The 13,456-nt window shown below is 33.7% G+C and overlaps 1 protein-coding gene across 4 annotated transcripts in view; it reads left to right on the top strand.

The window, feature by feature from the left end:
* The window catches only part of NAA35 (N-alpha-acetyltransferase 35, NatC auxiliary subunit), a 98,471-nt gene that overhangs the window by 9,131 nt on the left and 75,884 nt on the right, over positions 1–13,456 (top strand). For 3 of the 4 annotated variants that reach the window (XM_057721309.1, XM_057721311.1, XM_057721308.1), the window contains exons 3-6: positions 3,309–3,342; positions 8,639–8,753; positions 9,603–9,677; positions 11,540–11,707. In XM_057721309.1, the coding sequence (XP_057577292.1) occupies positions 3,309–3,342; positions 8,639–8,753; positions 9,603–9,677; positions 11,540–11,707 (392 nt within the window). The remainder of the gene's footprint in view (positions 1–3,308; positions 3,343–8,638; positions 8,754–9,602; positions 9,678–11,539; positions 11,708–13,456) is intronic. The other variant, XM_057721310.1, reaches the window with a different exon arrangement.

Here is a 13,456-nt window from a genome sequence, read left to right as displayed (position 1 = left end):
TCTTGAATATTAGGGGATTACTTCAGATGTCTTAAGAATCCTTTGTTGCCTGTCTGAGGGTGGGGGTACCAAAAAGCTAGCAGGAAGCTCTGAATTTTTGAGCAGGACGTCTCTACTGTGAATGTTAGTGTCAGGTGATCTGACTTGGCTTTTTGTGTTGGAGAACCTCTGGTGTCAGTTATTTAGCTCCTTCCTTTTGGAAAGATTATAGAGAAAATTTAATCTGCTTGAGGAAGGAGAAGATTTGTTTGCCTGTGATTTAACAGTTAAGTGGGGGAAGAGGTCTGGAGTTTTCACATATGCACTTAATGCCTCCTCTTTCCAGTGCTGAACCCTAGCCTTCAAATAACCTCTGTCCCTGGAGATTTTTTGGTTTGCCCTTTTCAAAGAAAGTCTTCATTATCATGCAGGTTGAGGGAGGGGTAATTATCCTTCTGTGTAAATTAGGGCAGGGCTCTGGGCTGTCTGATGGCTCAATTCTCCATATTTTAGCCCATCTTTATCCTCACTTTCAGAGGTAAGTGTTAAATCAGGTTGGTTTTGGCTTTCTCCACTACTGGTTTTATTTTTCTTGGGTTTGGTAAGAAACTACTTGTCTTTCTGTTGCCAAGTTTCCCAAATTTTGTTGTATTATTTCTGCATCTACTTTTCATCTTCCTTTAGGTTCATAGCTTTCTTTAAAAAATTTTTTTTTCTCTTTGTTTAAATGAGATTTTAGGAGAGAATTAAAGGTTGTTGGCATGTGTTCCGTTGGCCACCTTTACCCAGGGGCAAACTTTAATTCATCTGTTTAATTATCACTGTACAATGGTATTGGATTCCAGCTATATCATTAATTTAGTAGGGCGTTCATACTTCAACCCTTGCAGTGAACTTAACCATCGTTTATAATGTTATGTATAGAAATATATTCAAAGATCTGTAACACTAGTTTTCAAATGATCTTCTCATTTATAAGATGGTAAAATGTATTTGTGTTGTCAAATAGTTGCATGTTTTTCTCATCCTATTAGATTACATTTCTTCAGGAGAATAATCATATGCTTCAAGTGCTTAGCACTGCTGCAAACCCAAACTCCAGCTGCAAGTTATTGTTCATTGTTCATTTCCAAGGCAAAAGGGAGGATGTGCTAAGGAACTTTACAGAGTCATCTAGTACAGCCCTTCATTTTACAGATGATAAAATCAGGTCCCAGAGTGATCGACTTACTTCTAGGTCTGTGGAGTGTTCAGTGAAGCTCTTTGGTATCCACATCTACCCTAAGTATATGGTAAATCATTACGGCAGTTCTCAAATTTTTTGGTAGCGGGACCCCATTATGCTCTTAAAAATATCCTTTTATGCTTTTAAGAAGTATTGTTTATGTGTATTATATGTATATTGATGTTTACTGTGTTAGAATTTAAAACTGAGAAATTTTAAAAATACTTATTCATTTGAAAATGGTAATAAACCCATTGCATGTCAACATAACATTTTAAAAATGAAAAATGTATTTTCCAAAACAACAACTTTGAAGTGTGGCATTGTTTGATACTTTTGAAAATCTCTTTGATGTTGGCATAATAGAAGGCACCTGAATTCCATATCTGCTTCTGTATTCAATCTGTTGCCACATGTTGTTTGGATAGAAGTATATGAAGTAAATCTGGCCTCACCAAATATAGTGAGCACATTTGTTAATATCACCACCAGTATCATTAGCAAAGCCTTTTTAGGTATTGGGACACTATCAGGTTCACAGGGGCAGATACATGTTTTCCACCATTCTAATTTTTTTCTTGAAAGCTCAAATTTTATCATTGGCAGTACACCTTATCAATTATTTTCTTAAAGTGACAAATTCATTTATTTTCAAGAAAATGCCATATTGTCAAGTCTGAATATAATTTGTCACTGTTCTTACAAGTAAAAATAGCATTCCATGATAATTGTGCAAGAGCTTTTCCTTGAGACAACCTCTTTGGTGAGCAGAGGAAGTGTTTATATATACTTCCCGTTTGTCAAATAGAATATTAAAAAGATGTACTCAAAGATTGAAACTTAATTAGGTATATCAGTTCCAGCCCTAGGATGAAGTGAGTAAGGCACACAGGGTACAAAATTTAAGAAGGCACTACCTGAAAGTTCCTCCTCTAATTTTGTACCCTACATACCTCACTTGCACTCTGGTCCTGGCCCTGAGATTAATATAATTTTTACTATTCCATCAAGGAATTGTTAAGTGAAAGTGTGTGGAAATGAAGAATACACTGTATAGCTTGGGGCCACTGTCTTGATTTGTGCTGAAGCTGCAGTTTTGCCCTTTCCTCTTTACACCATTGCTTTTGCATCATCATTGTAAATGTCAACACAATGAAAAAAAGAGTGTTTTAGTATTATTGCAAAAGTGACTTTAACATCATAGACTCCTGGGTTCCCAAGCCATCTTTGAGAACTGCTGTGTGTTCTATTGTGCTTTATTATAGTATTTTGATAAATGCTTCAGATTGATTTATCTGTTTTGGAACATGGAACTTTAAGAAATGAATGTTATTTAGCTTATGATTAGCTAGGGGGATTTGTAAAATTCTGAAAAATGCTTCTTTATATCTTCCACAGGAGCTGACAATCAATATTTAAGCTACTAAAAGTGATACAGTAGTGGTTCTCACCTTCCTTGCACACTGAACTCATCTAGAATACTTTAGAACCACTCTATAGGGTCCACTCCTAGAATTTAATTGGTTTGGGGTACTGATTGGACATTGGGGTTTTCAAAAGCTCCCCAATTGATACTGATATGCATCCAAGGTTGAAAACTACTGCTTTATGGAGGATGAACACTTTTGATCAGCTGTTTACTTGTTTTCTACATTATTTAAATCAAATGTAATTTAAAAAATAGTTTCGACACTGTTCCTGGGACAAAACCAGATTAGATTATGATGCCAAGTGGTTTAAAAACAACTTGAGAAATAACACACATTTCTGTGAAAAGTTTGCTTAGGGAGAAATATATTAGTGTTTTTTTTTTTTTATTTTTTTATGAGGCTGATAATTCTGATTGTATTATGGTGGCCTGTAATGGGTCACTTGTTAATTCTCAGAAGTTCAATTTATAGTTAGTATTTAAATGTTCACTGTGTAGAAGATGTTATATTAGTAACTGAATTGAAATAATATGACCATTTCTTAGAAAATGAAGTATAAAGGACTGCAAGCACATTTTTCAGGTGCTAATATTTTGTTTCATTTTTTTCTTAGAAATAACAGTTAAATGTAAATACAGTATTGTTCAAAAGATTTTTCTCTTTGTTTCTTTTAGAATTAAAGTTGGGAGAACTGCTTCATGATAAGCTGTAAGTATTTGTGTCCTTTGAAATAGTGTAGTGTAATATTTCCATCTATTTTGTCTTTTTTTTTTAAGAGCTTTTATTGAGATGTAATTGACATACAATAAACTGCATATATTTAAAGTGTACAATTTGATTTTTTTTTCTTATTAGTAATGTATATATGACAATCCCAATCTCCCAATTCATCCCACCCCAACCCCACTTTCCCCCCTTGGTGTCCAAATGTTTGTTTTCTACATCTATGTCTCTATTTCTGCCTTGCAGACTGATTGATCTGTACCATTTTTCTAGATTCCACATATAGGTGTTACTATATGATATTTGTTTTTCTCTTTCCGACTTACTTCACGGTGTGACAGTCTCTGGGTCCATCCACGTCTCTACAAATGTCCCAATTTCGTTCCTTTTTACAGCTGAGTAATATTCCATTGTATATATGTCCATGTCCTGGCTATTGTAAATAGTGCTGCAGTGAACATTGAGGTGCACGTGTCTTTTTGAATTATGGTTTTCTCTGGGTATATGCCCAGTAGTGGGATTGCTGGGTCATATGGTAGTTGTATTTTTAGTTTTTTAAGGAACCTCCATACTGTTCTCTATAGTGGCTGTGTCAATTTACATTCCCACCAACAGTGCAAGAGGGTTCCCTTTTCTCCATACCCTCTCCAGCAAATACTGTTTGTAGATTTTCTGATGATGCCCATTCTAACCAGTGTGAGGTGATACCTCATTGTAGTTTTGATTTGCATTTCTCTAATGATTAGTGATGTTGAATAACACTAATTATATATTTTTAACCTTGGTCAGCTATTTTTGGTCAGCTGACCTTAGTTGTGATAGGAAGTGGTTGTACCTAGTGAAACTGAGGGCAGATGTACAGGATGTAGAATTTCTTGAGAAAGGGTATTGGTTGCATGTCCTATGTGATAGCTGGTTGATGACCAGTGGTAGGTGACTAAATGCCTGGATGAAAGTAGGTTGAGAATCCCTAGAAAGGTAAATGAAAGGAGATGCTGGATTATGTTTATACTCCCACAGATAGCCTCATTTCCCATACTGCTGTGGCTAGACTCAATTTTCAAGGTCGGGAGCATGAAATTTTAAATTAGTCAGTGGACAAGATTGGACATTTGTTAGGGAAAGTAGAAACTTGAAATTTAGTTCTTTTTAGACTTTAGTGACATCAGAATCATCTGAAGGGGTTTTCAAAACACAGATTTCTGGGACCTACCCCCAGAGTTCCTTATTTAGTAGGTCGTATGATCACAGAAATTGCGTTTCTAATAAGTTCTCAGGTGAGATTGATGCTGCTAATCTAGGGACCACACTCTGAGAACCATTGTAGATCAATGTTTTGATGCCATGGGCAGTTATAGGAAGGATATAATGAAATCAAACCATAAGCTAATGCAGGAAAGAATGTGGCTCCTGACTGTGGAATAGCATTTGCGAGAGGACTGCTAGAGGGACATAGCCCTCTTCATTTCCCCAAGGTTTTAAACACTGAGCCCAGGGATTATGATTTCCAGCAGTCTACCCTGACCATCTATTAAAGTTGTATCCTTTTAATCCATATCTTCTTCAACTGTCATTTCTTTTCTCCCTAGCATGTACAGTCTTCTAGCTTCTATGTCATTGTATTCTTTATTGTTTGTTTCCTTCCACTGGCACGTAAGTCCCATGAGGCAGGCAATTTTTTTTTTGCTCACTCATATCTCAAGTGCCTAGAACAGTACCTAGCCTGTAGTAGGCAGTATTTGTTGAATGAATGGAATAGCTAACTTACTGCTACTCTGGTTTCTGTGAGCAATTTTACTAATTAGGCAAATACCTTATTGATCTAGGATTCCAATTGTGCCATTAACAACTTTTTAGTTGTTTTTATATAAGTAATGGAAGCAAAACTTCCCATGACACCATCTCTCTCATACAATCTCTGTTTTTTGCTTGGAAGTAGTCATTGTTACAAGTCATCAGATTGTTACATGTCCTGGACCTATTAAAAACAAAATACACTTATATACATGAATAAAATCTATAAAACTAGTTAATTGTAAATGGGGATATACAGTACAGTATTCAACTATGCCATTTTATGTAAGGGAATTGAGCATCTGTGGAGGCTCCTGGAGGATAGCGAGGGTCAGCTGTGTGTATTGTTCTGCAGATTTCTTTCCGGTTCAATATATCTTAGAGATATTTCCATGTTAGCTCCATCTTGTTCATTTTAACTGCTGCTTTTTATTTTATAAAATGACTGTACCATAATTTGTTCTATGGTATCCCTGTTGATGGACATTCAGATTGCAACATTTTTCGGTAACATGGGAAAATTGAAAACATTTAATTTATACAAACCTCTTTATACATATGCATGTACAAATAATTTTTAGGATAGAAGCTTAGAAATCAAATAACTGGATTTTAATGGAATCAGCCAGATTTCCTTCACAAAAGTCTTTATCAATTTATACTAACACCAGCAGTATATGAGAGTATGCTAATTTTTTTAAAAAAATTTTCCTTATCCCCAAAAAACTTCATCATTTTGTTTTGTGTTACTTGACTACATTTGAATTTGAGTAGCTTTTTACTTCTTTATTAACAGTTTATATTTTCTCTTCTGTTAATTGTCCATTCATGTTTTTTCCATTCATGTCTTTGGATCATGTTTTTTCCATTCATGTCTTTGGATTATTTGCTTTTTCCTATTTGTATGAGTTATATATTCTGAATATTAACTTTTTCAAAATTACCTGTATTAAAAATATTTCCCCCAGATAGTTGTCAGTGTTTTAACTGACTGGTTTATTGTTGCATATAAATTTTTAATGTTTTACACAGTTGGAGTTATCCACTTTTTTCTTTGTAGCTTTGTAAATTATTAAAGATTTTTTGTTTGCTTATTTTAGGTTTAGAACTTAGATCTGCCTGGAGTTTGTTTTTTTTAATTGTGTAAATAAAAGATTTCACTTTCTCAAGATGATTAGCCATTTGTCTTAATAGTATTTATTGACTAATACACTGTTTTTCCACCAATTTGAAATTCCACCTTTATCATACATACTTCCTACAAAAACATGGGTTTGGATTGTTTTCTCTTGATGTGTGTATCTAGAATGCTTTCAGTTATTACGGATTTATAGTATCTTTGATATCTGGTGAATCCCTGTTGTTTTATTGAGAAAGTTCTTTTCCATTTTTGCATATTTTCTCTTTTGGCTTGACAAGCTCCTTGAAAAATACCATTTGGGTTTTGATTTGTAGCATTGTATCAGATTTATAGATGAGAGTTTTCTTCAGTAATATCATATGCTCATATTGTCAGGATATCTTAAATTGAAGCATTAAGAGGTTTGAGGGATTTCAAGGAGTGCCTCCGTAAAGATCTTTTTTTTTTTTAATGGAAGTATAGTTGATTAATTGAAGTATAGTTGATTTACAATGTCATGTTAATTTCTGCTGTACAACAAAATGATTCGGTTATACATATGTATACATTATTTTTTTAATGTATCCTTTTCCATTATGGTTCATCATAGGACGTTGAATATTGTTCTCTGTGCTACACAGTAGGACCTTGTTGTTTATCCATTCTCTATATAATATCTTACATCTGCTAATCCCAGTCTCCCGCTCCATCTTTCCCCCAACCCTCCCCCACTATCTTGGCAACCACAAGTCTGTTCTCTATGTCCTCGAGTCTGTCTCTGTTTCGTAGATAGGTTCATTTGTGTCATATTTTAGATTCCACATATAAGTGATATCATATGGTTTTTATCTTTCTCTGTCTGCCTTCACTTAGTATGGTAATGTCTAGGTCCATCCATGTTGCTGCAAATGGCATTATTTCATTCTTTTTACGGCTGAGTAGTATTCCATTGTATATATGTACCACATCTTGTTTATCCATTCATCTGTTGATGGACATTTAGGCTGTTTCCATGTCTTGGCTGCTGTGAATAGTGCTGCTGTGAACATAGGGATGCATATATCTTTTTGGATTAAAGCTTTGTCTGTATATGCCCAGGAGTGGGATTACTGGATCATATGGTAATTCTATTTTTAGTTTTCTCAGGAACCTCTACTGTTTCGCATAGTGGCTGTACCAACTTACATTCCCACCAACAGTGCAGAAGGGTTCCCTTTTCTCCACATCCTCTCTAGCATTTGTTATTTGTAGAGTTTTTAATGATGGACTTTCTAGCTAATGTGAGGTAGTACCTCATTGTAATTTTGATTTGCATTTCCCTAATAATTAGAGATGTTGAGCATATCCTCCTGTGCCTCTTGGCCATTTGTATCTCTTCTTTGGCGAAATGTCTATGTGGGTCTTCTGCCTATTTTTCAATTGGGTTGTTTTTTGTTGTTGTTTTTGAGTTGTATGAGCTGTTTGTATATTTTGGAAATTAAGCCCTTGTCGGTTGCATCATTTGCAAATATTTTCTCCCATTCTGTAGATTGTCTTTTCATTTTGTTTATCGTTTCCTTTGCTATGCAAAAGCTTGTTAGTTTGATTAGGTCCTATTTGTTTATTTTTCTTGATGTCTTACTGCTGCTGCTTTTCTAAGAGAAATGATTTAGTATAACAGGGTAGATGTCTTTATTTTCCTGGTAATCTAATGACTTAGACTAAGCAAAATAGGAAGTCAGTAGCTTGATGGCCAGTCAGACTTTGTTTTAGGCTTTTCTTTTTTCATATCTCAATTAAAGATATACTAATAAATCAGTCCAACTACATCACAACTATCTGCTTCTATGGCTAAGAAGCCACAGATACCAGACCATCAAGATTTCTGGATTTTGTTTTCCATATGTAATTACCAAAACTTTGGGCATTATAGATGGTAATGTGCCAGATTTTTAGACTTCCAAAACGCAAAGAAAATGAAAAAGTCTAAAAGTTACATTTGATAATGGTTATCCAAACATTACTTTCTAAGTGTTAGAGAAAATTATTTAAAGAAGCCAAGATGAAATCCATTGTAGATCAGTTGACTTCTTTTTTTCAAAAACTTCTAATGTGCAAAATTTTTGAAGGAAGAACAAAATCAGTTTTTAATTCTTTTCTTCCCACATAGTACATATAGAGTAATTTGAGTGACAGGTACATGGAAGAATTGTTGTGTTAAAGGAAGATTATCTAATTGAAGTAGAAGTGATAACAAGTTGGGAAGACTAAATACATAAAATAGGGTAGTTATTTTAAAGTACTATAATAGTTTTTGTACCATTGTGGGAATCTGAATAAGCTTATTGGTTCAAAAACAATTTGTAGAGTCAATTTTTTTATTCGCAGATTTGGTCTTTTTGAAGCTATGTCTGCCATTGAAATGATGGATCCCAAGATGGATGCTGGCATGATTGGAAACCAAGTTAATCGAAAAGTTCTCAATTTTGAGCAAGCTATCAAGGTAGTCACTGTTGTGCCTTTTGTGTTTTCTTTTATTGTTTGTTATTTGTATCTTGAAACATTTTGATTAATAATGGAAATCAAACTTAGTATATTAACTTAAAGTGTAATTTTCTTCAATGTATCTCAGCTATGTAAACAAAAGTTAGTTATCTCTTTTTATCAAAATTTTATTTGTTTAAGGTCTTCATTAAAAACTGCTCTAAATTTGGATGCGTACACATTTTTTTAAGTTAATTTTTGAAAGCATTTGAGTATTTATTCACATACCAGGATGATTGGCTTAGGGATTAAATTTTATGTTAATATAGTAAGTAAAATGCTTGTGGTAGTGAACCAGAAGTTTACTCAATGAGAATTGATTTAGAAGTTCATTGACAGTTGCCTCAGAGTTTAATTTTGCATACTTCATGAAGAAAGATTTGCTAAGTAAATGGATACTGTTTAAAAGAAAATTGCAAATAGAAGAGTTAATCAGTTTAAGGGAAATGTTTTTTAAAATTTTTTTCTTTGTAAGTAGTTTTATTTTCTTAGTGGCTTCAGCTCTTTAAAATGCTTCATATTTATTAATGTTTGAAACTAATTTGAACTTTGCTTTTAAAATGCTTGTTGGTTTGACTCTGTATTTCATTATAAAGGCCTTTATTCTGTTTCAAATTACAGAGGCTTTGATTTTTCATATTGAAGACACATTAAGATACATTATTTTTAAGAATACAGAGTTAATTTGGCACCTTAGTTTTATCAGATAATGAGATAGTTTTCTTAGAGTTGATATTTTAAAATATTTACTGTATAGTAACCATAAATTTTTTAAAAACTTGTATGTCACATTTCCCCTTCTTTTTAGGATGGCACCATTAAAATTAAAGACCTCACCTTGCCTGAATTGATAGGGATAATGGATACATGTTTTTGCTGTTTGGTAAGAGTTAAGATAACACTATTGGTTAATTTAAAAACTGTGACTTACTTGAATTTCAATTTGAAAGTGTATACACCACCACTGAATATGAAATATATGTAATGCTTGATCTAGTAAGATGTACATAAGGTTAGCAGTCCAGGTTATGCTGTAGGAAACAGCATTTTATCTTTTCATCCGGGTGATTTTAGATTCTCATTTTCTGGAAGGATATTTTCTTTCCAAGGAAGATAATAATATATAGCCATTATCCAAAGTGCCCTTTTTATTCTCAAGTTACCTAGGGAAACAAATCTGTAATTGGAAGTTTCCATAAATAAGCATGAAATTGAACCAAAGAAAATTTTGGATTGGCTTTGGATAATTTTTTTTTCCTAATCTAAGGTAAATTGAAGTAAACTGGCCATTTTCTACTATGAATTTTTTAGTGATTTATATATGTATGCTGGGTAGGTTGTCTTCCCTAGACAATGTGGTGCAGTTGTGGGGAAATTCTCATTTGTACAGCTCTTTTTCCCCCCTACTTTCTGACTGTCCATTTCTTTTTTAAACTTGATGTTAAATCATTGTCCTTAGGAATAATGTAAAATTTCTTCATTTGTGCATCCAGTAAAATATTCATTGATTGCCAGTGCGTATGAAGTATTTCTGTTATGTATTTTTTTGTGTTTATTTTTCACTTAGGTCTGGGAGCTATTTGGTATCACTCTTATCTATTTGCCTAGAGTTACGTTGCTAGGAAGGGGCATAACCAGAATCCTGATCCTGATCCTTCTTCCTCCAAAGCTGCCTGTTTCACTCAGAGATGATTTTTATTACTCTTTAGCCATTTACAGTCCTAGTGGAATAGGATAAAAGGAGGCAAGAGGAGAATTTTTGTCAAAGTTGAGAAACAGTTCTTTGAGACTCCTGGTTGTAGCTAAGTTTGGACTTTAATAGGCAGATGATTTTTAGTCTGGAAAGTCTCTCTTCTGCACGCTAGTAATGGGAAATACACATCTTAATTAGAGCAGCTTTCATGTGCATTTCTCATTTTGTAATGTAGTGGCTTTTTTTTTTCTTTTTTTTTTGCTGTATTGCAGAATTCTTGGACTTGGCATAAATTATAACTGAATAAACTTGGGCAAATTATTTATGCTCTATTTCTTTATATGTAAGATGAGAAATATACACTTTCCTCAGTGTTAGGAAAAAAATGAGATATTTGAAAATACCTAGCATAGTACATGGATATCATAATTACTCAGTTTTGGCTGCTATTCTTCTAGCTTCTAGCACATGGTACTTGGCTCATGGTAGTCACTGAATAAAATAGTGTTGCATGATTATTTTTGTGTTTTAGAAAGATCCCTCTGATTGGGGGTATTGAAGTAGAGATGGGAGGCAGGAAAACAGTTGCATAGTTTCTTGTAATCTAGGTGAGATATGATGCGCTTGACTGGATTAGTAGTAGTTGTGATGAAAAAGAAGAGTTGAATGAGTGGCTAAGAACCTGGTTAGCTCTAAAGCTGTGAATTCCTTAATTTCTGGGTTTTTATTGACTACATTGTATAATTGATAGCTTTTGGATGTGATGTTAGGAGGCCCTCTAATTTCATTAATCTCTAAATATTTCACAAACTGAATTATATAAAAGAATGCTTCCCATATCTATAACTTTCAGGTAATCATATTTTTAATTCTTGAAAGACTTTAATGAAAGTGAATTCTAACTCTCTTCTGTCTTTTCTGACCTTCCTTTTAAATCTTGTCATTAGTCATATTTATTTGGGCCTGTAGCACTCTGTCCTTTGACTGTTGGATCAGACTGTTCAGACTTTGTATATCACCTTAAACATGTACATTCTTTTATTTCTTTATAGATAACATGGTTAGAAGGCCATTCCTTGGCACAGACAGTATTTACGTGCCTTTACATTCATAATCCAGACTTTATAGAAGATCCTGCCATGAAAGCTTTTGCTCTGGGTATCTTGAAAATCTGTGACATTGCAAGGGAAAAAGTAAATAAAGCTGCTGTTTTTGAAGAGGTAAGATTATTTAAATGATTGTGTGATATATGTTTTTTGTCAACATTTATAGTTAAAAATAGTTTTTTAAAGTAATATGCTGTTGATGTTTACAAATGTATTGGTTAAAATAATCCAGTTCTCTCCAAGAAGGGACCTTCATCTTAACGTGTGTTCTTTCTGTCAGTACCAGTCATTGAATGTCCATTATGTACAGAGGTACTTTATTCTGGGTGTTTGTGGGGATTCACAAAGAAAATAGAAGAAATAGCCTTATCTCTCAAGTCTCGTATAAATTATAACACAGAAGTTAATCTCAGTCTTTGGATAAGAGGGAGCTAAGGAAAACAAAGTTACAAAGAATAATTTAGAGTATAAATGTTTTCTTCCACTTAGTACGAAGTACCTCACCCTGAGAAAATGTTGTGCATTTCTCAGGTTTAGACATAGAAAGATTTTTTTCTCTTTATCATAAAAAAAGGATTTCAGATACTGATATTTTAAAGAGAGATGTAATAGTATTTGAAACTATTGATAAGTAATTATTTTTGTTTCTTTCCTTTGTTGAAACTGTTAAGTTTTTTTTTTTCCTACACTGTTACTGATCCAAAATAAATATCTTAAGCTCCAGCAATGGTTCAGTATAAACCATTTCTAAATTTATATTATGTATATGAGAATAATTAAATATATGATTTTCACATTTGAATGTGTGGCTTATGAGTTGTTTGTGAAATAGTGTGTACTTATTATACACTCATTGGTTGTTTAGCTACGTATTTGAATTGATATGGGTGTCATTATGGAAAATCTTATCCATTTGGATGGAATTTTTTAAAAGATTAGTTAGAGTTAAAAAGTGAGAAGAGATATAGAAATTATTTTAAATATATTCTCAAAGTATACCCAAAAAGACATCAAAAATCAGTGGGACAGAGAAAGGATTTATTTACCAGATACTACTGTGACGATTGGTTAGCACCCTAGAAAATTACTTCATCAGCATTTTACACCTGCCTTAGTCCATTTGGGCTGCCATAACACAATACCGTAGACTGGCTGGCTTATAAACAATAATTTATTTCTCATAGTACTAGAGGCTAAGGAGTCTAAGATAAAAGCAGCAGCGATTTGGTGCCTGGTGAGGGCCTGCTTCGTAGTTTATCTTTGCACTGTGGCCTCACATGGCACAAGGAGGGATGGGGAGATCTCTGGAGTCTCTTTTATAAGGATGCTAATCCCATTTATGAGGGCCCCAGCCTCATGACCTGATCACCTCCTAAAGGCTCCATCTCACAGTACCATCACATTGGAGGTTAGGTTTCAACATAAATTTCGAGGGGACACATTCAGTCTGTTTATTGCAGTTGATTGATATGTCTTAAGTCTTGATTTGTAGGTTCCCTCTCTTTTTTATTTTTTATTTTTTTAAGCCTTACAACTCTTTGTTAAACAACTCTGTGGGTTGCTCCCAAAGGCCTCACCTCCACATACTATCACATTGGGCATTAGAACTTCACATATGAATTTGGGAGTAGGGCCAGACACAAACATCAGTTTATAACAACATCAGAGTCAATTGTAGATAAATAAAATATTTCAAGTGTAAAAGGTTATTTAGAAATCAGAAGACAGTATAGAAATAAATTGGCCATTAAACATAAGATGCTTAAACTCACTTTAGAAATGCAGATTAAAACTGTGAGATACCATTTTTTACCTGTAACAGGCACTCACATGCTCTGTGTATGTGTGTAGGATATGAATAGT

The sequence above is a fragment of the Hippopotamus amphibius genome, chromosome 2 (assembly GCF_030028045.1).
Source record: "Hippopotamus amphibius kiboko isolate mHipAmp2 chromosome 2, mHipAmp2.hap2, whole genome shotgun sequence".
In the NCBI taxonomy this organism is placed as follows: Eukaryota; Metazoa; Chordata; class Mammalia; order Artiodactyla; family Hippopotamidae; genus Hippopotamus; species Hippopotamus amphibius.
Note: the sequence above shows the minus strand (reverse complement) of the source record. Positions and strands in the feature narration are given on the sequence as shown.